This window comes from Phragmites australis, chromosome 1 (genome assembly GCF_958298935.1).
Source record: "Phragmites australis chromosome 1, lpPhrAust1.1, whole genome shotgun sequence".
NCBI lineage: Eukaryota > Viridiplantae > Streptophyta > Magnoliopsida > Poales > Poaceae > Phragmites > Phragmites australis.
The window spans coordinates 32183513-32206457 of record NC_084921.1 but is presented as its reverse complement, the minus strand read 5'-3'; the positions used below and the strand labels follow the sequence as shown (position 1 = coordinate 32206457).

The window sequence follows — 22945 nt, the reverse complement described above, 5'->3', positions numbered from 1 at the left end:
TGGAATTGAGGTGCAGTGCCACGGAAGAAGTGAGACTGTTTATTTCCAGCGATGAATTGTAAAACAGTTTATGATGATTGTGATCATTTTCCTTTCGGATTTTTTGCCAGTCATTTGCACAAAAATACTTTTCTGTTCAATAATGTAAGATGTATTTTATTTAAAAAAAATCAAATTTTATAAATTTGACAAAAGTTTTATACATCTTTAGTATACAAATTTTATTTCAATAGATTTGGATTTTAACATGTTTTTAATATAATATTAATTTCAATTAACAACATATTATAAGAAAAATAAAAAATAAAAAATATTTTTGATAACTTTTCAAAACAAAATATGGCTGACATTCTTGAATGTTGAGAATATTTTTTTTGCTGGTCAGACCAAGACGAACGGACCTGAACGAAGGAGCGAGTGCAAAATTGGCTAGGAGAGGAAAGATAGAGATGGATCAGATCCTACGGGGTACAGCGTGCCGTGACTCAGGATCCGCTTCCAGACTGGAGAAAAAAAGATATTTATGTGTTTCCGGCATTATATTAGTCCTGTCCTGGCCCCATCTCGCGTTTCTATTCCCCAATTGCCCCTCCTCTCTCCTAGTTATGCATTCCCCTTCCCCTCCTCCCGCCGCTGCAATCGCTTCCAATCTGCTCTCGCCTCGCCTCGCCCTCCCCCCACGACGCTGCCGGTTGACGCTTGCCGCTCCCCTCCGCCGCGCCGCTAGGGTTTCGCTTCGGGTTCCCCTCCGCTGCGCCCGAAACACGCACATCCTCCCGACGCTCGGCGGCTGCGGAGGCGTCGGTGGCCGCGGCGGCCCGGGCGTAGCCTGAGCGGGTTCGCTTGAGGGGGTGCGTTTGTTGCTCTGGGGGAAGGGCGCCTGGTCTGGTCGGCGCGCCGCGGGAGCAGCAGCCATGTCGCAGACGAACTGGGAGGCGGACAAGATGTGAGGATTTGATTTTCCCTTTCTCCATTTTCTTTGGCTGATTCGCCGTCTGTAGCTGCGTTTCTTTGGCGATTTTTTGGGCTTGAATCGCCAGAGGGCTTGGAGGTTCTAACCCTTATTGCGTTGGAGGGGAGGAGCGGTGTGTTTGGCCGGCTAGGGTTTCGCGGGAGCTCTCGTTTCGGGTGGAGTTCGTGTCAGCTTTGTTTTTTTTACTTCAATAACCTACTGTTTTGGCTTGGGGGATTTGTGTTTTCGATGCTATATACTTGAGTGTTGATCTCCGCTGTTGGCGTTGAAAGAGCAGGAAAACCGGTTTGGGGATTTGAGGTATCAGGAGGACCGATCTGGCGGATTTGTGATATCATGAGAAATATCGCGATTTTTAGCAGTAGGTTGTGAATATTCAGTAGTATGGGTTGAGCTATTAAGCATACTGGAAGAGAGGAGCCACATTTGATTCGTTGGATGCCGGTTCTTCAGGAAGTGGAGGAACCCTTTTATCCTTTCATTTTTCGTATACTGTGTTGAAAATGGGAACCCTATTGAAGGATTCGATTCTGTTTATACGTAAATAGCCTGGTTTGAGCAAACATTTGAGCCTCAGGGTGCGACCACTGTTTACTAGAATGCCTGGAAGGAAGAAATGACACATAAATGAGAAAACTGCAGATTGATTTGTATGGGAAGGAGGCTACTTTTGTAGTTTGAGGCTATACCACACTTTAATCTGACCTATTATTTTGTGGAAAGCGGACTACTCTAAGCACGTCTTGTCAATTGAATCACAATGTCATTGTCAGTTAATGGAACTATGTTAAGCTGAACACTGGCGCTTAGGATCATTGTAGCTGATGATTTACTGACGAGAAGATAAAAAATGAAGAAACAAAACTAATTACGTTGATCTAGCATAACTGTAAGTTGAAGATAATTTCGGGATCCTCTTTCTACCACTATGTATTACATTGTCTGGTATTGTGTTTGTGGATGAAGAGTTGTATGATTGAATATTTCCTTCAATCTTCTATTCTGACTATTGACTGCTTCATGAAACAGGCTGGATGTTTACATATATGACTATTTTATGAAGAGAAATTTGCAGGCAACTGCAAAGGCCTTTCAAGCAGAAGGAAAGGTCTCTTCAGATCCAGTTGGTATGTATTTGTCTGCAAGTTGTGCGAAGCTACTTGTTTTCATGGGTTTTACCACTCATTTTCTTTTTTGTCTGTCAAGGCTATTATTTACTTTCTAAGATTTGCCTTTTTTTCTTTGCAGCAATTGATGCACCTGGTGGCTTTCTTTTCGAGTGGTGGTCGGTTTTTTGGGATATATTCATAGCAAGAACAAACGAGAAGCATTCAGATGTTGCAGCATCGTATATTGAGGTAAGTATCTATGAATTTGATTGTCTTTTGTTGGACAAATTTTATTTGATGCATGCATGTTTGGTATATGTGCTTCTTCTTGTAAGCCCTGCAATAAAGAGTAAATTCTTCTGTGCCTCATTTAAAATAGGATCTTTAGGCTAGTTTGGACCACAGGAATGTTTCTCAATTCCTGTAGGAAAAGAACTGTTCCTTCTCTTTGAATTTCCTGTGTTCCAAATAGGTTATTAGTTGTTACAATGATACTGTTTTGAAGAAATCCTGATCACTCTTAAATCTGTCACAATTCTTCATATACATTTGCTTTGAGTGTTAAGTAGCTTACGAATAAAAATAAACTGCTTGTTGCATGTCTCAGATGCATTATAGCCTGGCAGTTATAATGTTTGTAGCATATTTTATTTTAATTTTAGTTATTAAACGTGCTTTGTCTTATTAATCCATTTTTTGCTTACGGGGGACATTGTTACCTAAAGCTCTAAATTTAGAAATCTTGAGTTTGACGTTGTTGCATCAATAGCCATGAGTGTTGGTAGGGCCTGTTATCCTGAATTGGCAGTACTAATTCAGCTATAAATCATTGCATCATTCTAGACCCAGCTCATGAAAGCCAGGGAGCAACAGCAGCAACAGCCACCTCAACAGAGGCAGCAACAACCACAACATATACAAGTGCAACAAATGCTGCTACAAAGAGCTGTGCAGCAGCAGCACCAGCAACAGCAGCAGCAGCAGCAGCACCAGCAGCAGCAGCAGCAACAGCAGCACCAGCAGCACCAGCAACAGCAGCAACAGCAGCAGCAGCAGCATAACCAGCAGCAGCAGCACCAGCAGCAGCAGCAGCTGCTGCTTCTGCAACAGCAGCGTAGAGATGGTTCCCATCTTCTCAATGGTACTGCAAATGGAATTTCTGGAAACAATCCTTTAATGCGACAAAACCAAAGTACTGCAAATGTTATGGCAACAAAAATGTATGAGGAGAGGTTAAAGTTACCTTCCCAGAGAGACTCTTTGGAAGAGGCATCTATGAAGGTACACAGTTAGCTAGGTTCATTGTTCCATTTTCTCTTGGTTGACTCCTTACATTTTTGTTAATTCTGTTGTAACATGGAAACTCTGGTTGCAGCAAAGATACGGAGAGAATGCTGGGCAACTACTTGATTCAAATGAAACATCATTGTTGAAAGCAGCTGCAAGTGGGCAATCGTCAGGGTACTTGCTGAACTTGTGAATTATGAAAATGCTGCAACAATGTTTGTAATGCATGTGATATGGCAGTAGCTGATGAGATTTAAGGAAAAAAATATCGTGTTAATAAATTGGAGAACTGGCTTTTTTTCTCCTCAGTGTTATTAAAAAATTATCATATTAATCCCACAGTTAATACGTCTGGTAATGCAGCTGGCCTTTTTTGTTATCTTCTCTTATGATTTCTGTAATGCTGCAAACACACATGTTGCTTTTCACACCAATAGTAAGGTAGCTCTGTGCTGTGTGTTCAACTTTTTTTTTTTCATTAATTTTGTTTTGAGTAGATTTCAGTATTTCACCATAGCTTCTAAAACTTTCATGGATTGTTCAAATAGGTCTAATAAGCTTTTTCTGCTAACTGACATGGCATCTTCTTGACACAAAAATGCTGACATGGCAACTTTTCTATTCTCATCCTCCCCATTCTTCCTCTTGCTCTAAGTGGGAAAAATTGATCATAGTGCATGCTCTTTGCACCAATGTTCTTGGACACATAAACAACACACTTGAAGCAACCACTTAGATTACGTGTTCATGAGAGATGAGTCCGACTCCTTGGCTTTTAACCCTTTCCTGAAAACGAATGCATGTTCTGTAGCCTTGTGCTAATAAGTCCATGTACCCGTGGAGAGGGTGCTGTTGTTCCCATTCCCGGCTTGCCAATGTCTGCAATTTACTGCTGATATTCCTTGTTATCAATGTACTACGAGAGTCTGCATGGGTTGGTCTAGACGTTTATGATGGCTCACACCTTTTGCATGGCATCCTGCAGACATCATTGACATGACGAGCTTGTTGCGTGCGAGGCAGTTGCAGACGTGCTATATTGGATTTGGTTCTTGTGCAATTTGGTGTTATTGTTTCTCAGTGGAGACAGTAATGTTTTGATTTTGAAAACAGATAATTTTGTTAGGCATTAGACCCCGTAAGTTTTTTTGGGTATAAATTATGTAGTTTGTTTTTGTTCTGAATAATGTAACTGCTAGGGATGTGAATTTAATTTTTCGGGGTCGATCCCAAAACCACTCACCCAACTAGAAACACACTTCCATCTAATCGCCACTTCATTGTTTTGCTTGGACTTATAAGACAAATAACCTAGAGTGGGCTAGTGGGTACCCATTGGTGTCACCACTTGCATCCCTAGGAACTACCATGCCCAGAATGGTCAAAGCATGCCCCAAAGTTTGGTTTTTAATGTGAATGGAATTTAGATGCCTAAGGAAGGGCTAACTTTTTCATCGGTCGGGCCATATATATATATATGCTGTAGCTGGTATCTTATAGTAAAATTTACTCAGGGAGTTAACAATGCCCCTTTTTATAGGCAAATTTTGCATGGTACTGTTGGTGGCTTGTCAGGCACTCTGCAACAAGTTCAGGCCAAGAGTCCACAACTTCCTGGGCCAGCTCAGGTTAGTCTTCTAGGAACCCTGGTTTGTCTAGTATCACTAACCTTTCATCATAGGCACCTCCAAAACATGGAGTGAAAAAAAAATCAGGCTCTGTTCCTCATTGTATTCATATTATTAGCAGAGTATCAAGACAGAGATTAATCCCATCTTGACACCCAGAGCTCCTGGCCCAGAGGGGTCATTTATTGGTGCCCAAGGTAGTCTACTCCCTGGAGTTACTGTTTTAACTGTCAACTGTTTCTGATTTCAACTTCAATAGTTTCCTTAGCCTTGCTGTAAAAAATTATGCTGGGCATATTCAACCTTGCCAAAGGATAATCTTTCTGGGGCTAAATTAGACGTGATCTTACAGGATCTAATCAAGCTGGGAACAATTTGACTCTGAAAGGATGGCCACTCACGGTAAGGTTTAGTTTATGGTTAGATATTGATTCATCTTGTATTTCTTCATCACCATTGCATGCAGGGTCCAAAACCTATTCCTGGAGATCTCAGACCTAAGCACTTTTTCTGTCTAAATTGCCTGTCTTGAATTTAATTAAACCTGGATTTTTCAAAGCTCTGTCTAAACTTTCTGCCTTGAATTTAATCAAACCTGGACTTTCAAATGAAATTAAATATCATCTGGGAAGCGCTCTCGAGTCACCATTAAAATCAAAATATCTCGGTTGAAACTTGGAACTTCTAAACTGTCCCAAGATTTTCTCCAGTTCTGCCAGTAAACAGTTGAAAATTCGGTGGAATGCTCCTGCAGTGTCCTGCTAGGCTCAGCTTAGGCTGAACTCTTCTTTATTGGTGAAATATGGTAATTTCTTTTCTGGGGAGCACATGTTGCTGTAGTTTGTTAATGGCTTAGTCTTTCTTCTAGTACCTCCACATATGAAGGGGAACATCTAAATTTGCAGAGTCATCTGTTTTTGTTTACATGGCAGTATGGCACAGAAGGATCATATATATTCTTCTTCCATTGACCATCTTTTGCAAAATGTCACACTGGCCTATCCGATCTCACCTTACTGTTGAAGCCTATCCTTAATGTTGCGGGTCCTTGTACATCAAATAAACAATTTCTGGTGGTTTGTGCACACCATTAATGTAGTGGATTACAAAGAATATCAGAATTTGGGAGCAATCTATAAATTGTTTATTTGACCTCTGCTATTACACGATATCTTTTAACCTCTTTCTGCTCTGTCTTCACAGGGACTTGAGCAACTTCGGTCTGGAATTCTGCAGCAAAAGTCATTTATGCAGAATCAACAGCAATTGCACCAGCAGATCCAGATGCTGACTCCACAGCAGCAGCAGCAGCTTATGCTGCAGGCTCAGCAAAATATGGCTTCACCAACATCTAGTGATGTTGACAGTAGAAGGTTGAGGATGATGCTTAGTAGCAGAAATGCTGGTCTCGGGCGGGATGGGCAGACAAACAGTGGCAGTGATATTATTCCAAATATTGGCTCTCCTAGTCAAAGTGGTGGAGATATTGATATGCTTATAAAGGTATATCCTTTTGACTTCTGCCTTGCGACCGTTATTAAGGTTATATGATTGTAATAGTTGTAGTAAATGCTTATTGTATCTTCTTAGCTTTTTACTGTATGGGACGCATGAACTCGAGTTTTTAGGAAAATAGGATGGATCCCTGGCTCCTGGTTAAATGGTGTTATGTCTCAATCTGATCAAAATGAATGTTTTGGGGCTCCTTTTTCAGTATGACCAAAACGAACATATTGTTTTGATATAGTTTAGATTTATTAGAAACTGTTATTGGTATGTTGCTCCTTGCGGCAATTAGTTTTCTTTGTGCCATAATATAAATTTCAGTTCCAAAACTCTTAGTTGCTAGAACCAAGCTGAATATAATTGAACTTGATGTATTTATTGCCAAATTTGTGTCTTATCAGCTTCTGTAATCCATAAAACAGAGTGCAAGTTAATTGCCATTATGCATGATTGCTGAAGTATCACATACTTCACACAATTGATTGACATAACAATGGCAATGGTTGCTGTTTAAGCTTTAAAATTTCAGCAAAGCAAAGAGAACTTGAAATATCCATCAATTTCCTTAATATCTATCAACAACAACAGCCTTTGTCCCAAGCAAGTTGGGGTAGGCTAGAGATGAAACCCTGATTGTGACCCTACATTTTATCTATTTTTAACTTTAATTATTCTTATCTTATGTGTATGCTTCCCTTGTGCTTGTGCATAATTGCTGTTATGTACCTTTGAAGATTCAACATGCAAGAATACCTTCCTTAGCATGAGTGTTCTAGCCCTTTTCTGCTGCCATGTTCTTATACAGATTTTCTGTGTAGTAGAAGAAACTTGCTCATGCACACCAGCAGCAGCAGCAGCAACTATTACAACAGCAAAGTAATAGCCAACAGCAGCCACAGCAACATCAGCTTCAGCAACCTGCTGTCTCTAGTCAGCAGTCTCAAAGCTCAAATCAGCTTCTCCAACAAGAAAAGTCAGGAATTGGAAGTATGCCTGTTGATGGGGGCATGCCAAACTCATTTGGGGGAGCTGAACAAGTATGTTTGAGTCAGCAATGCCTTTTATGTTTTATTTTGCATGGATGTTCAAACCTAGCATTCTACTGTTTACTGCATGCATGTTATATGAATGAGTTGATTAGTTTTTTTTTTTGTAATGTACCTGCTATGCATCTATCCTGGATTTCTGGTATATCAAATATACTTTTACTTTGACATGAGACAATATGATGAAGCTTGCATCTCAGGATGCTTTTGGTTTTAAATTGGAAGTCTCGTACAATAACTGAGCATAGTGTCCTCTGTGTTACATGATCTGTATGTGCGTACACCTTTATGGTAGCTTCTGTGGCAAATCCACGTTGTAAAGCTCTGGACCCGATTTTCCTAGCTCCATTTTCTACTCTTCTGCCGTCTAAAAACAACATACCATTGTGTTCTGTTCTTTGCACTACAATTATTCTTCTGGCATCTAAAACATCATGGATTCGTCTTTGTCACTGGAAATATGTTGCGCTGTACCATATCCTACACTGTTATGATCTTCATCTTTTGTTGATGAGGAATTTATAACTGCTTCCCACTGCTTTAGATTGGCAAAGTGAACAATTACTTGATATGAGTGGTTCAGTCACATAACTTGTTCTGTTGTGGTTCAGACAACGAAGAAGAGAAAGAAGCCAGGCTCATCCTCTGGCAGAGCTAATAGTTCAGGAACTGCAAATACCGCTGGCCCCTCTCCAAGTTCTGCACCCTCGACACCTTCCATTCATACACCAGGAGATGCAATGTCTGTGCCCCAGCTGCAGCAGAATGGTGGTTCAGCTAAACCCATGGTAATGTTTGGCTCTGATGGCACTGGGAGCTTGACATCTCCAGCAAACCCATTGGTATGAACATATATATGTATTCTGACATTCATTTGTTTTTCCAAATGTATTATGACAGTATGATGACAAAAGTCTTCTATTTCAGGATGATGTAGACCGTTTGTTGGAAGATGGCTCGTTGGATGAAAATGTTGAATCTTTTCTATCACCAGATGACATGGATCCTAGGGACAGCATGGGGCGCTGCATGGATGCTAGTAAAGGTATGCTTTAGTTTCCTTCTGGTACCTGGTTTGATTTCAGTTTGACCTTGTAAGAATGATCTTTCATCTGTAATCTGTATTTCTTATTTCATGCGAGTATATTGTCCGAAGTTCTTTTTTTTTTGTTCTTTTGCTTAAAAAAATGTTTGTCATTTCATCTGATCACTGGTTAAATAAGGAATGTCTCTATCAGATCTTATTCCTAATTATTCATCGTATTATTGTCATGATACTGGCAATTTTACATAGTTATTTCAAAGCATGTTATACTTGTCTTGGCCATATGAAGGCAAAATGCAATAAAGCACGCTATTCCTTCATTGTATTTTTTTTTTTTTCTGGAGGTGAATGCATAGCTGAAGATCTGTTTTTCCCAGGGTTTGGTTTTGCTGAGGTTGCAAAAGCATGTGCAAGTGCAAACAAAGTTATTTGTTGTCACTTCTCATCTGATGGCAAACTGCTTGCAACTGGTGGTCATGATAAAAAGGTGTGGGATCAGCACACAATATGATTTCACCGGTTTTAGAAAAGCATAAATTACTCACCTGCTCTAACTCTGTACAGGTTCTTTTGTGGTCTACAGAGCCCCTAAAGCCTAAATCTTCACTAGAAGAGCACTCATTTCTGATCACTGATGTTAGATTTAGCCCAAGCATGTCACGCCTTGCTACATCCTCCTTTGACAAAACTGTGCGGGTTTGGGATGCTGACAATGTATGCTACTCATTATTTGTCCTTCTCCTTTTGTCTTCAAAATACTACTGTCCTGTGATGATAGTGCATTAGAAGATGTTCCACAGCTCAAAATGCATTATCTAACCTTAAAGAAAATGCAATGTCTAACTGATTGTCTATGTTGCAGACTGACTATTCACTCCGTACTTTCACGGGCCATTCAGCATCTGTTATGTCACTTGATTTTCATCCGAATAAAGAAGATATGATTTGCTCCTGTGATAGCGATGGGGAAGTGCGCAGCTGGAGCATAAATAATGGTAGCTGTCTGACCTATGTTAAGGTGTTTAAGGTGTGTAGTACTAACTTTTATGTTTCATGAGATCTGCTAAACGTTTATGCTCTGATATTGCTTCTGTTCTCGATAATATTTTGTCATCCCAGGGAGGTGCTACTCAAATGAGATTTCAACCTCGCAAAGGAAAATATCTGGCGGCTGCCTCGGAGAAGGCTATCTACATACTTGACGCAGAGACACAACATGCTTGTAGAAGCCCGTTACAGGTTGGTTACCAAGGATCACTGTCAAAATCTGTTGAGGATGCATTTGCAACTTCTTATAGCTGCATGTAATTTATGCCGTGCTGTCTTTAGCTTCTACATGAGTATATTTGTATCCATTGTGATTGCCATTCTTGACAGTTTGGTACATGTCGTTGGATCAAGAATAGGTTCGTTAGTTTGATTTTGAAACACTTAAGAAAACTTCACGAGTTCCATAAGCTTGGCACGATAATAAGCTTTAGCCAGTAGGTTTTATGATGTTGAATTTCGTTATATTTCAGATAGGATCTATTTTGCATTTGGCAAAGGCTGAGTATTTAACAGAAAATTGTGCCTGTATGTGTAGGGGCACAACAATACTATTCAGTCAGTTTGTTGGGATTCTGCGGGTGACTATCTGGCTTCTGTCAGTGAAGACTCTGTCAGAATATGGTCGTTTACTTCTGGGCATGATGGTGAATTTGTACATGAGTTGAACTGCAGCGGGAACAAATTCCACTCATGTGTTTTCCACCCAAGTTATCCATCGTTGCTAGTAATTGGTTGTTACGAGGCAAGTTTCTCTTATTTTATCAGGCCCAAGTTAATCATTTCGTGAGCACATTTATATCCTGTTTCTTTAGATGGCTATAACATTTGTTTGTATTATTTGTGCCATGCAGTCTTTGGAACTTTGGGACATAAGGGAGAAGAACGCCATGACCGTTAATAATGCGCATGATGGTTTAATTGCAGCCCTAGCTGCGTCGAGTGCAACAGGGAAGGTTGCCTCAGTAAGTCATGATAGACTTGTCAAGTTCTGGAAATGACTTGTATAATAGTGACCGTTATCCGAGTCTACTTTTACATTCTGGTGGTTAGATGGTATAGAAACAAGTCGGTTTTCTGGCTCAGATGACCACATGACGAAAAGGTAGCTAACAAGATTTCTTGAGCCACTTGGGTTCAGGAACTAACCATGTTTTTGTTTTGTGGTTGTCTTTGTTGTTTGCTGTTCAATGTGCTACTGAAGGTTGTAGTTGTAACTCCTTATAGAAATGTTGTTTGGCCTACTCTACCTCTTGAAGATGTCTTATTTGTACATGGCCGCCATGCGCCCCATGCTGTCCGTTGCATAAGCCGGACGTCCTTCAACCACCGGCTTACCAGCGAGTCAGCCTCGCTATGGCTACTCCCGCAACGCTCGCCAGCCCTGCTGCCGCGGCTCCTGATTTGCCTCCTTGCTAGACCGTCGATAGTGTTCGAGCACCCATGAAGATGGCGTTGCCGGCCGAAGGGAGAGAATAAAGGAGTCGTCGGTGAGGTAAGCTCCAAGGCGAACCACATTGTCATGCGAAGCGTAAGGTTCGTTTGGTTTAAGGGATGAGGTGGGATGGGATGGGATGATTTCTATTTTTGTGGTGTTTGGGATGAGGTGGGATGGGATGGGACGATCTCTATTTTTGTGGTGTTTGGTTCAAAAGGCAGTAGGGATGGGATGATTTTTTCTAAGGAATATTCTCTCAATATACTGGATGAAGATATCTCTCAAAATCGGTGGGATGAAATTATCCACTTTTACTTATCATACACATTAGTAAAATGATTAATGATATTAGTATGCTTGTATTACTTATTAGTACATATTACTATGAGATTAGAATTTGTAAGAGTTAATGTACTAATTATTGCTAATTAATGAGCTAATTAGAGTATAATTATGGTTAATTAGTATATTTTATTGTTAATTAGTAATGACTACGGCAAGAATAACATTAATACATGTTGGTGCATGTTGATTAGTGTATTATTAATAATTATTATTTAAAATTAAAATATATAATTAGTTGATGATTCTCATCCCCATCCGTCCTCGTCCCTCCAACCAAATAAAAAAGAGACTCATCTCATCCAACCAACTAAACAAAAAAGAAGATCATCCCATCCTTAAAAACAGGAACAGCCCTATCCCATCCCACTTTGTCTCCCAACCAAACGGATCCGTAGTTGCTCGTCGGTGGTGGGAGTGGCGGCAACAGTTGGGATGGGATGTGAGCGGAAAGAAAATAATTTCGAGTACTAGCATACGAGGGATAATAACTTTTCCAATAATAAATCGAGGATTTTAAAATTTCCGATGACATGCGCATATAAAAAATTATCTCATAAGTTTTAGTTTGTAGTGAGGAAGATGGGAAAGATGCAATAAAGTCGTGCTTCCATTTGTTAGTAAGAGAAGAAAGAGGCAATAGTCTTTTTTTAGGTATGAGGATGCACACTATACCCATACTCTACACTCACATCATACAAATATGCGTATGTATGTACTGTTAAGAAGAAATTAGGAGGTATGAGGTTTTTAGCGTGTGGGAACGTGCAATACCATTGAACACGTACGGATGTGTATCTGAGAAAATCCCCGATGCCAAGCCATGGTCAAATTTCCGACCGGTCCTTCACATACCAGCGAACGGACCAGCACGCTATGAGCGCGTACGCGGCAATATAGTCATGCTTCCATCTTAACTTGAGCCCATTCATAGTACCCTAGTGGCTAATAGATCAATTCAGAAACTTCAGCCCATTGAGGAAACTTTACGGTAGAGTATTTTTAATGGCAAATTTTAAACAGGGGTCTAGTAATGCAAATTTTCTATACAAGATATAAATCGCATACAAGACTGAGGCCCCTTGTTGCTCGTAAATCAGGAGTACGCCTAATGCGCGATTTGCGAAGTTAGCTGATGGATAGGGAGGTTTGAGATCTAAATCTCTAAAACCGAGTTCAAATTGCTAAAATGTTCCTAGAACAATCCGTTGAACGAGTACTTAATTGTACTAACTTGTTTTCCATTTTGAATCAAGTCGTGCATGACACATTTCGGCCTCTGTAACCGACCCAGTAAAGGTATTTACATGTCAGCTGCCTCGTACCTTTGCCACGTCAGATGGTATGGTCACGCACTGAGTGCTCTGTCGGTGGAGGCCCTCGCACATAGAGACGCCTGCAATTTGTAATCAGAAGAGGCGCTCGACGTCTGCCTCGAATCTTTGCCACGTCAGATGGTAGGGTCACGCACTGAGTGTTTGGTTTTCGGCTATAGTGAGTTAAGCCAAAATTTTACCGTGCTCAGATAATTTGGTTTTTATTTAGTTTGAGCTTAAAATTTAGTTATGTCTTAAAAAAATTTGATCAGCTAAATTTTATATTGTGTTTCTAGATGTAACTCGGACCAGAAAAATAAAAAATTTGGCCAACTAAATTTTAATTTGTTCTCAAATCAAACGCTATTTTAACAATTAAAAATTAATCTGTGTCTAAATTTTGGTTTCGCTGCGCTGGGCACCAAACCAAACACAGACTGATAACCAGGTTTTGGTGGATCTCAAGTCCCGTCGATCCTGTCCGAAATTAAGGAGTCGTGATGATTTTTTTCTTTTTCAAAACGTTCTCACAATAAGGCTGCACACATGTGTGCCAAGTGAGCTTCGAGTGACAAGAAGTGGGGTGAGCAGGGGCGGATCCAGGTTCCAGTCCCCTACTGTTTCTACTGAGCCAGCCCCTCTCAACATTTTATTTGCCATGTACGACGAAGAGTAAATAGAAAAGAGAGAAGAAAAGTGAGGGATAAGTGAATGATCTCGCTCTATCTAGCTTCGTTGTATCCGCTGCTGAGGGTGAGTGGCTCTATGAAGCACACCTCTAGTATTTGCATGTCTGTAAATCGACTGTGATTTGTAACCTTGCAACTATTTTATCAACGAAGCTCCTGATTAAAAAAAATCATCTGTCATTGTCACATCAGATTTTTTATGATACTGAGAATTGAGAGTTAGCAGAAAGAAACGTTGTTCACAAAAGCAACCATCTAAATCTAATGTGCGAGAGTTTTTTTTTTTTTTTTTTGCTAGACAACACGTAAAAAACCCAAATTTAGCAGAGCTCTTAAAGTAGCCTTCTAACTAGAATTAAGGAAGTTTGTCGAACAGCAGCTTTTACTGAGTGGACCTCATCGTACGGACTACGGAGCCTTCTAAGCTAACCGAATGGGGCGTTGATGTCGGGGCGCTTGTTGCAGTGCTTGAAGAATGTCCGTCCGCCTCCAGACCTTCTCCAGGCCGCTGCCGCTGTCTATGCACGACGCAACCGACAAGCCCCAAGCGACTTCCCCAACAAAACCGTAGGCTTCAGCTCCTCACCGCCAGCAGCCGTTGACTCCCACTTCCCCGCCTGCACCAACCACGGTTCATTCACTCGCGCCTACGTCCACGCCAATACGAATCAATCAAACGAGTCGAGGAATTTCCCTCCGGATGTAGAGAGGATTAGGGTTCAGGGCATCGGAGGCGACGTGACCTCGGCGTCAGGCAATGCGGTTAGGGAATTTCTCTGCCGGATTCGAGGGATTAGGTGTTGGGCGCTGCATGGATGCTACTGCCAGAGAAGGTATGCTTTCGTTTCCTCTTGAATCCTGATACCTTACTCATTTTTAGTCCGTGTGGCAGAGCTTCCAGAGCAGCTTTCCAGTTGAAATCAGGGAAGCTCTGCCAAACAATACTTTTCGGTTTTTAGCTTCCTGAGTGAAATCCGTGGGAATGATTCTATAAAATGAAATAGAAGCTGAGGAACTGGAAAAAAACAGTTTCATCTTATTCACTTCCCGCATAAAATTACTTTCTCCATATATTTTATTTTAGAAAATCACTAGAGAATCACTTTCAACTATAGAATCACTTCCTCCAGAGAATCACTTCCCGTAAAAAATTTGGATCAGGAAGAGCTCTACTAAACAAACCCTTAGTTCGACCTGTGAAATAAAATGCTTTAGAAAATGTTTGTCGTTACATCTAAGTACATGTTAAATAAGAAATGTATCCATATCAGATCTTATTCTGAATACTACACCATCTTATTTTCTTTGCAACCGCCCATTTTACATATCTATTTCAAATCACGCTATACTTATCTTATCTGATACATATTTTTATCTGATGCCTATCGTATCATATATTTTCTGGGAGTCCCTTTTCTCAGGAAAAAATAATATATAGGATTTGCTAAGTGGTGAACATCACTTAGATCTTGATTTAACACTTTCCTTTTTTGGCATAAAAAGTTGTTCAAATGTTTAGAAATTGTTTTTTTTAAACGAACCGGAAGGAAAATTGCCTGTTATATTAATAAGAAGAAGCGAAATTTACAACGAAAGAAAAAGAACAAAAAGAGGTCCAACCAAGGCGCCGGTTAGACATAACACTAGCCTACTCTCCTGAAAAGAGACGTCCTAAGCGCCACGGCCCCCACCGATGTCCAAAGATTTGCCTGCACTTTGATCCTCTATGCTATTTTAACAGTGGGTCGTTCTATATTCTGGAAAATCCTCACGTTGCGCTCTTTCCAAATTTTCCAGCGGGATAGAATGATAAGAGATTTTAAGCCCTTTTTTGGAATGTATGGGCTAGCTAATAGAGATCTCCACCATTGGTGCGTGGTTGTTGAAGGCATCCACGAGGAAGGGCACTAGTTGAGCGATCCTATCTTCGAGGAGGTCCCAGACCTGTTTGGAGAACCTATATTCTGCGAACAAATGATAGTGGTTTTCCAAGGCACATCTACATCGTGGGCAAAGCGAGTTGTGGGGCCACCCTCTAACATCCAGTTTGTCCGTGAACCAGAGCCTGTTCTGAACTGCCAGCCATGCAAAATATTTACATTTTGGCAGGGCCCAAACCTTCAAGATAATGGCATGAAGATTTGTATGCAGAAGCAGTCGACTATTCACCTGATGTTGTGAATTTTCAAGTTATGTCATCATGAATGTTTGGTTAAAGCTCAAACTCGCTGGACTGCAGTCCATCAGCACACAATCTCCACGATAGAGTGAGCTGTCACCCTGGAGTCAGGACTAGGTATCCAAAAGTTATTTGTAATGGCCTCACGAAGAGTACAACTCTTCACTTTTAACTTCTTGAACACCAACGGAGCCATGTCCTTTGGGCATTGCCCTTCTAGCCAAGCAGAGTGCCAAAATGAAATATGTTCACCATTCCCTATGGTGATGATGGTGCATGCTGCAAACAAGAGTTTGTCAGTTTTGTTACATGGAATTTCTGATCCCACCCTAGGCAAAGGCTGGAACTTCCATTGTCGCCAAAGCCATTTGAGATGAAGGCATCTGGTGAAGTTCTCCATGTTAAGGATGCCAAGACCGCCTATGCTTGTTAGCCTGCAAACTTGCTTTCAATTAACCTTGCATTTAGCGCCTGCCAGCTCTTTCATGCCCACCCAAAGGAAACACATTCTGTTTCTGTCCAACACCTTTAGGACATGTTTTGGAGGATTGATGGCGGAGAGGAGGAAGATTGGTTGTGAGGATAGAACCGACTTGACAAGGGTGAGTCTTCCACTCGGTGCCATGAGTTTCCCTTTCCAACCAGCGAGGGAAGCTTGTGCCTTATCGAGTATCGACTGAAAATCCACCCACTTCAATCTCCGCACTGTTAGGGGTAGCCCAAAATATTTTATTGGAAAGACAATCATCTTCACAGGAAGCATAGCAAGGACATCATGCAAGTGTAGGGCTTCACATCTTATCGGCACCACCGAAGACTTGTGAAAAATTGTCTGTAGCCCAATTGTTTCACCAAAACACTTTAGGATTTCCACAAGAGTCAAAACATCCTCATGTTTTGCGGTGATAAACATGGCTACATCATCCGCATAAAAGGAGACACACACAGTAGGGATGTGTCCTCTGAAGCAACAGAGAAGCCCTTTCTCTACCGCAATATTAAGAATGTGTTAGAGAGGGTTGATGGCTAGAACGAAGAGCAAGGGAGAGAACGGGACACTTTGTTTGATCCCCTTTCCATGAAGAATGAGCTCATTCTGAAATTATTGAACTAGGTTTCAGAAATTGTTGACAGGTTTTGGAAAATGTTGAACTAGGTTCTGAATTTCTTTTGAGAGAAAACAGTAAGGGAATCCCCTACTGTACTATGTATATATATAAATATAAGGGAAAGAACAAAAGGGAAAAAACTAGGTTCTGAAATTGTTGACATGATTTCAAAATTTCTTGATAGCTTTTAAAATTTGTTGAGATGAGTGTTAACTAGATAAATAACCAGTTAATGTTCACTACACAGGGCCTCCCAAAATATATTGCTATTCTTTTGTAAAAGAAAATGCTTTAGGAAATGTTTGTCGTTACATCTAAGTAACAGACAAACATTTCTATTTCAAATAAGAAATGCTTCCGTATCAAATCTTATTCTGAATAATACATCGCCTTATTTTCTTTGCAACTGCCAATTTTACATATCTATTTTAAATCATGTTATACCTGTTTTGCACAGATCAGGGCAAAATGTAAGAATGCTTTTGCTTAATTGTGATATTTTTGCTGGAGGTAAATGCATTGCTGAAGCCTGGAGATCTGTTTATTGCAGTGTTTGGTCTTGGTGAGGTTGCAAAAGCACGTGAAGTGGAAACAAAGTTGTCTGCTGCCACTTCTCATCTGATGGCAAACTGTTTGCTACTGGTGGTCTTGATAAAAAGGCGTGTTTATCAGCACAAAACCATGATCTCACCAGTTTTAGAGAAGCTTAAATTATTCACCTGCTCCTACTCTGTACAGGTTGTTTTGTGGTGTAGAGCCTTTTAAGCCTAAATCTTCACTAGAAGAGCACTCGTTTCTGATCACTCATGTTAGATTTAGCCCAAGCACGTCGCGCCTCGCTACATCCTCCTTTGACAAAACTGTGCGGATTTGGGATGCTGACAATGTATGCTCATTGTTCTTTTTTTTTTTGTTTCCAAAATGCTGTTTTATTGCAATGGTGCATTAGAAGATGTTCCACAGCTTAAAATTCATTATCTAACCTAAAAAGAAAATGCAGTGTCTAACTGACTATGTGTTCAGACTGACCATTCACTCCGTACCTTTACGGGCCATTCAACACATAATATCTCTTGATTTTCACCCAAGCAAAGAAGATATGATTTGCTCCTGTGATGGTGATGGGGAAGTGCGCAGCTGGAGCATAAATCACGGTAGCTGTTTGAGCTGTGTTAAGGTCTTTGAGGTATGTAGCAATAGCTTTTTATGCTTCGTAGGATCTTCTGTTTAAACATCCGATCATACTTTGTCATCGCAGGGTGGTGCTACTCATATGAGGCTTCAACCTCGCAAGGGGAAATATCTAGCAGCTGCCTCGCAGAAGGCCATCTATCATTCTTGATAGCTGTGATACCCCGTGGCCACCGGCGGTGAGGACCGCAACGTGAGACGACCGACAGCTCACCGGGATAACTTGCGGAGGAAGAAGAATCAAGATGAGGAAAACTTCTCGATTCATTTTCTGAATAATATTGGATGCATGGGTGGTTTATAAACTCCACACCCGGACACTGCCCCCAGAGCCCACTCACACCAGCGCACGCAAGCTACGACGACGACCCGATCCAATATAGCTAAACCTACTTCGTGTTTGTTCACAGGACGCGTCTTCCGAATTCCCGCCTTCTCCCCTTTTACACCTCCTTTCTGTGTGTTACAATAGTCTGCTACATGCCACTGAATTGAGAAATGGGTCATTAGAATCTAGATTTTGTAACACTCACGAAAACTTCACAATTACAATAGGCTTTAGCCAGTAGGTTTTCTTGATGCTGAAATTTCTTCAGGGTTGAGATAGGATCTGATTGCATGCATTTTCCAAAGTTCCGGTTCAAGATTTACTGTCCGAATATCGAACTTATGGCGTCCAGCAGTCCCTATTCCTTGCGTCCCTTATGGCGCACCTCAATCATGTCATCGTCCTCCAGATCAAGGTCCTCGGGTGTACTTGATGGGTTGATTTTGTCGCCATCAAATACGAAAGTCAGATCGGATGGGTTGAGTTTGGCCTTCTTGGCGTACGCCTTGAAAAGCTTGTCGAACTTGTCATCCTGTAGCAGACAAATATTTAACACATAGTTTAGGATTCTGTGCCAACAAGAAATCAAGTGCAATGTTAAAATGTGAGCAATCCTAACTATCTGTTGTGTTAAGACATATAGTATACTCTTAGTATCCTTGTGCAAGACGAAGTTTCAGCACTCAAATGAAAAGAAAGATCGACTAGATATGACATTTGTTGGGTGAAACCAAGTGTATGTTAGTTAGAACATAGAATTCACCAAATTGTTGCAACCATCTGTTGGAGAACTTGAACTACTATTGAACAAAAGAAGGGTATGACCCTATAATTGGTATTCAAAGTTATAGTCGTGAACAGTAGCAAAGCTAGTCCATGCAAAAAGAGAAAAAAAAACATAACCTTATACACACGTATCTGTTGCTGCCCATCCTTGTCCTGAATTGATATGATTATCTTTTCCCTCGCTTTCTCCACTTGCGGTTCAGATTCCTCTAGAATTATTTGTTCAGGTGGTTCCTTGGCCCCAACTTCATTCTTGGCAGTTTCATCCAACTTTTGCAATATTTCCTGAGCTGATTCAGCAAATTTTGCCAACTCTTGTTTCTTTAATCTGCATATTAGAAATGTGCAAGTCAGGTAATGCCGTAATGGTAAATTGGCAGCAACAGCAATATTTTGATGCCAAATCCATGCACTTGAAATTTTTTTGATTATAATGTCACAGCAATTGTAAGAAACACATTAAATGCAGGAGTTCATTTCCAACTCCAGTGTTCTCTAATGATAAAATGTCCAAGGTTTTTGCTCGTCCTTGAAAAAAAACCCAGTGCTCTCTGGATGACTGTAAAGATGGCAAGTGACAAATTATTCTCCATGAAAAATTCCCAGAAACACCTGACTGCAGCAACCTATCTAGGAACTTGCTGTGGCACAGATGCAAGAATGCTCTAGAATTCTTTCTGGTCACTCTTCTAAAGTAAAACCAAAAGGTATTCTGACATGGGCTGAAGTGGGCATAACATTATAACACAATGGCATCGTTTGGAAGGATGACGATGGAAAAACAACAATATATTCCCTTTCCAATGTATTCTCAAGTAGACAAGATAGGTATAGAGATTAGACAGGCTAATGGTGAATATACATTCAGTCAGGTTACATCTAAATGAGAGTGGCATGGCTCACTTTCTGGAATAAGTAACCGAACAGCTCAAACATTGTACCACGAAGGCACTTCCGTTGTCAAACTCTGCAGTCGTTGCCCAGCTCCTACTTGACAGGCTGACATATTTCTGCTCCTGTAAGCCACCCAGTAAGAATCTGGGTTCCATAAGAGCATGGGACTTCCAATTTGGAAAGCGCCCAAATGAAACTGAAGCACACAATTGCATAGCTAGGCTGCAGATGGTTTTTTCTAAAGAAGCTTCTTGCCTCATCTAATTCGTACCAGCTATCCACACCGATATCTCACTAGCGCTGGAAATTAGCAAGGGCATGACCTTGTAAAACAGCAGCAAGGCGCGAACAGAGGAAAAACGCAGCCATACCTCAGTTCCCGCAATGCGCTGTCCTCGTCTGCAGTGGCCCTGAACGCGGGCTTCGGCGGCGGTGGCAGCAGCCAATCCTCCTCGTCGACATTCACCACCTTGGCGGCCTTTTCGTCAGCCTTATCCCCCTCCTAACGAACACGAGCCAACACCAACACGTCAACATTCCGCACCAAAACACCCCCATCAAATCGAAACCGAATTCGCTTGCACTCACGGCGGCGTCCACCTTGGAGCGCTTGTTGCAGTGCTTGAAGATGTCCGCCTTCTCCAGGTCGCTGTCTGCACATCGAAACCGACAAAGCCCTAAGCGACTCCCCGAACAAAACCCTAGCGCAAGGGGACCGGTGACGAGATGCGTACCGTCGAAGCGGAAGGTCATTGCGGGCTGCACGCGCTTGTAATCGAAGAGCGGCTCCAGCTCCTCGCCGCCCGCGGCCGCCGCCGCGTCCACCTCCCCCGCCTGCACCATCCGTTAACTCTTAGCAACGCTGACACCAGCACGAGTCGAGCCGGATCGGATCAAATCGAGCGGACGAATCGATGAATTTCTCGGCGGGTGTAGAAAGGACGGCGTACCGTCGTCATCAGGCCACGAGATCTGGAGATTCCGCTGCTTGATTCGAGTTTCGGAGGGAGGAGGGAAGCGGCGTATTGAGAGGGATTTGTGAGAGTTTGAGAGTGAGTATTCTCTGTTTATTGATTGCTGTTTATATATATATATATATATATATATATATATATTAAAGGATATGAATAGGTTCATTCAATAGTGACTGGTTGCTCTTTGGTTTAATAACTGAAAATAGTTAATGTGCTAATTGATTACATACTAAATGTCTATTTGTAACACTCCCCCTTGATCAATTATCTTGTGTGTAAATTTTTTGTTGAAAACTTCTCTAAAAACTCTGTAGGAAAAATATGAGGAGAAATAATATGTTATATGTTGATATACCATTAAAACTCCTTTAAATCTAATGAGAAAATATAAGAAGAAAATGATATGGTATATATTAGTTATTGCTTCATGGTAAGTTCAAATGAGAAAACTTATTGATAAACTTAGAGAGCAATGATTATGATTTTTAGACCATATTTAAAATCTCCGAAAACCATTTTAGGAAAATGGGAGGAACAAAATAGATATTGCCTTATTAAAAATCTTATATGAGAAATCGTAAAGGGAAAAACTCATAAAGTAAAAGAGTGCAATAGAACATGTTATCTATTTAGGGATCAATCTCCCCTTGAACCTTGTAAATCCCGTAGTCGTCGCATACCAATTCCATTAACATATTTTTGGAATATAGAAGTTGGTAAGGATTTGGTGAACAAATCAGCGAGGTTATCACATGACTTGACTTGCAAGATTTCTATTTCCCCATTATTTTGTAATTCATGAGGGTAGAACATTTTAAGAGCAATATGTTTAGTTATATTGCTCTTTATATAACATGTTTGTATTTGAGCAATACATGCAGAATTATCTTCATAGATAATTGTTGGTGATTGAATAGATCCAATACCATATGATTGTTGTATGTGATTAATCATTCTGTGAAGCCATATGCATTCACGTGATGCTTCATATAATACGATTATTTCAGAATGATTAGTGGATGTAGCCACTAGAATCTGTTTTGAAGACTTCCATGAAATGACCGTTCCACCATTTAAGAACACAAAGCCTATTTGCGACCTGGTATTATGGGGATCTGATAAGTAACCAGCGTCAGTGTATCCAATCATATCCATATCTTGATTTCTTTTAAAGAGAAGACCAAGATCTATAGTGCTTTGGAGATATCGTAAGATATTCTTGACTCCTGTCCAATGACGTTTAGTTGGAGTAGCGCTATACCTAGCTAGTAAGTTTACTGCAAATGCGATATCAGGCCTGGTGCAATTTGCAAGATACATAAGCGCTCCAATGGCACTGAGATAAGGAACTTCGGATCCCAGTATCTCTTCTCCTTCCACCCTTGGTCTAAATGGATCCTTTTCCATATCAAGAGATCGAACAACCATGGGAGTCTTTGAAGGATATGATTTTTCCATATTAAATTTCTCCAATATTTTCTGGGTATATGCGGCTTGGTGTAGTAAAATACTTGAAGGATAATGCTCAAGTTGTATTCCCAAGCAAAATTTGATTTTATCCAAATCCTTCATTTCAAATTCCATCTTTAGATGATTGCGTGCTTCGTCTATATCTTCTGTATTTTCAATGATATTTAGATCATCAACATATACAGAGATAATACAAAATACTGTTGAGGATTTCTTTATGAAGACACATGGGCAATCATCATTGTTGGAATACCCTTTTTGTAAAAGGAATTTTTTTAGTCGGTTGTACCACATTCTTCTCGACTGTTTTAAACCATATAATAATTTTTTAAGTTTTACACAGTACATGTTGCAGTTTGCTTTTGGATTCGGAATGTTAAGTCCTTCTGGGACTTTCATGTATATATCCAAATCAAGTGACCCATAAAGGTATGCGGTCACTACATCCATCAATTGCATAGATAGATTATTTTGAACTGTCAATAAAATTAAATATCGAAACATGATTCCATTTATTACTGGAGAATAAGTCTCATTGAAATCAATGCCGGGTCTCTGCGTGAACCCTTGTGCTACAAGCCTCGCTTT

General features: G+C 40.6%; 2 protein-coding genes and 1 long non-coding RNA gene across 4 annotated transcripts; 2 read left to right on the top strand and 1 right to left on the bottom strand.

Moving 5' to 3' along the window:
• Positions 1-564: 564 nt before the first annotated feature.
• On the top strand, positions 565-10885 carry LOC133915512 (transcriptional corepressor LEUNIG-like). Its single transcript, XM_062358701.1, has 18 exons — positions 565-946; positions 2003-2100; positions 2222-2331; positions 2926-3363; positions 3458-3543; positions 4910-4997; positions 5119-5194; positions 5350-5399; positions 6201-6500; positions 7325-7540; positions 8161-8391; positions 8477-8594; positions 8972-9081; positions 9159-9308; positions 9457-9621; positions 9714-9833; positions 10180-10386; positions 10496-10885. The coding sequence occupies exons 1-18, from the start codon at positions 915-917 to the stop codon at positions 10640-10642; spliced, it is 2742 nt and encodes a 913-aa protein (XP_062214685.1). The 5' UTR covers positions 565-914; the 3' UTR covers positions 10643-10885.
• A 3035-nt stretch (positions 10886-13920) lies between these two features.
• Positions 13921-17917, top strand: LOC133915505 (uncharacterized). Its single transcript, XR_009909344.1, has 3 exons — positions 13921-14259; positions 17265-17600; positions 17738-17917. It is a non-coding gene; the product is annotated as an uncharacterized LOC133915505 (long non-coding RNA).
• Positions 17918-18396: 479 nt separating this feature from the next.
• Positions 18397-20990, bottom strand: LOC133915491 (uncharacterized). 2 transcript variants are annotated; one of them, XM_062358675.1, is made up of 6 exons: positions 20864-20990; positions 20648-20747; positions 20502-20566; positions 20285-20415; positions 19137-19347; positions 18397-18765 (listed from the first exon to the last, which is right to left on the bottom strand). In XM_062358675.1, the coding sequence occupies exons 1-6, from the start codon at positions 20870-20872 to the stop codon at positions 18592-18594; spliced, it is 690 nt and encodes a 229-aa protein (XP_062214659.1). In that variant the 5' UTR covers positions 20873-20990; the 3' UTR covers positions 18397-18591. The 2 variants fall into 2 exon arrangements, with proteins under 2 accessions (XP_062214659.1, XP_062214666.1); XM_062358682.1 differs by having other exon boundaries at positions 20514-20566.
• Positions 20991-22945: the final 1955 nt, after the last annotated feature.

Coding starts and splice junctions, on each gene's coding strand:
- LOC133915491 (XM_062358675.1), bottom strand. Junction 20,567..20,647: donor AATGACCTTCCGCTTCGACG/GTACGCATCTCG, acceptor TTCGATGTGCAG/ACAGCGACCTGGAGAAGGCG. Junction 18,766..19,136: donor AACAGATACGTGTGTATAAG/GTTATGTTTTTT, acceptor TGTCTGCTACAG/GATGACAAGTTCGACAAGCT.
- LOC133915512 (XM_062358701.1), top strand. CDS start 915: ATGTCGCAGACGAACTGGGAGGCGGACAAGAT. Junction 5,400..6,200: donor TGAAAGGATGGCCACTCACG/GTAAGGTTTAGT, acceptor CTGTCTTCACAG/GGACTTGAGCAACTTCGGTC. Junction 9,834..10,179: donor CTTGTAGAAGCCCGTTACAG/GTTGGTTACCAA, acceptor CTGTATGTGTAG/GGGCACAACAATACTATTCA.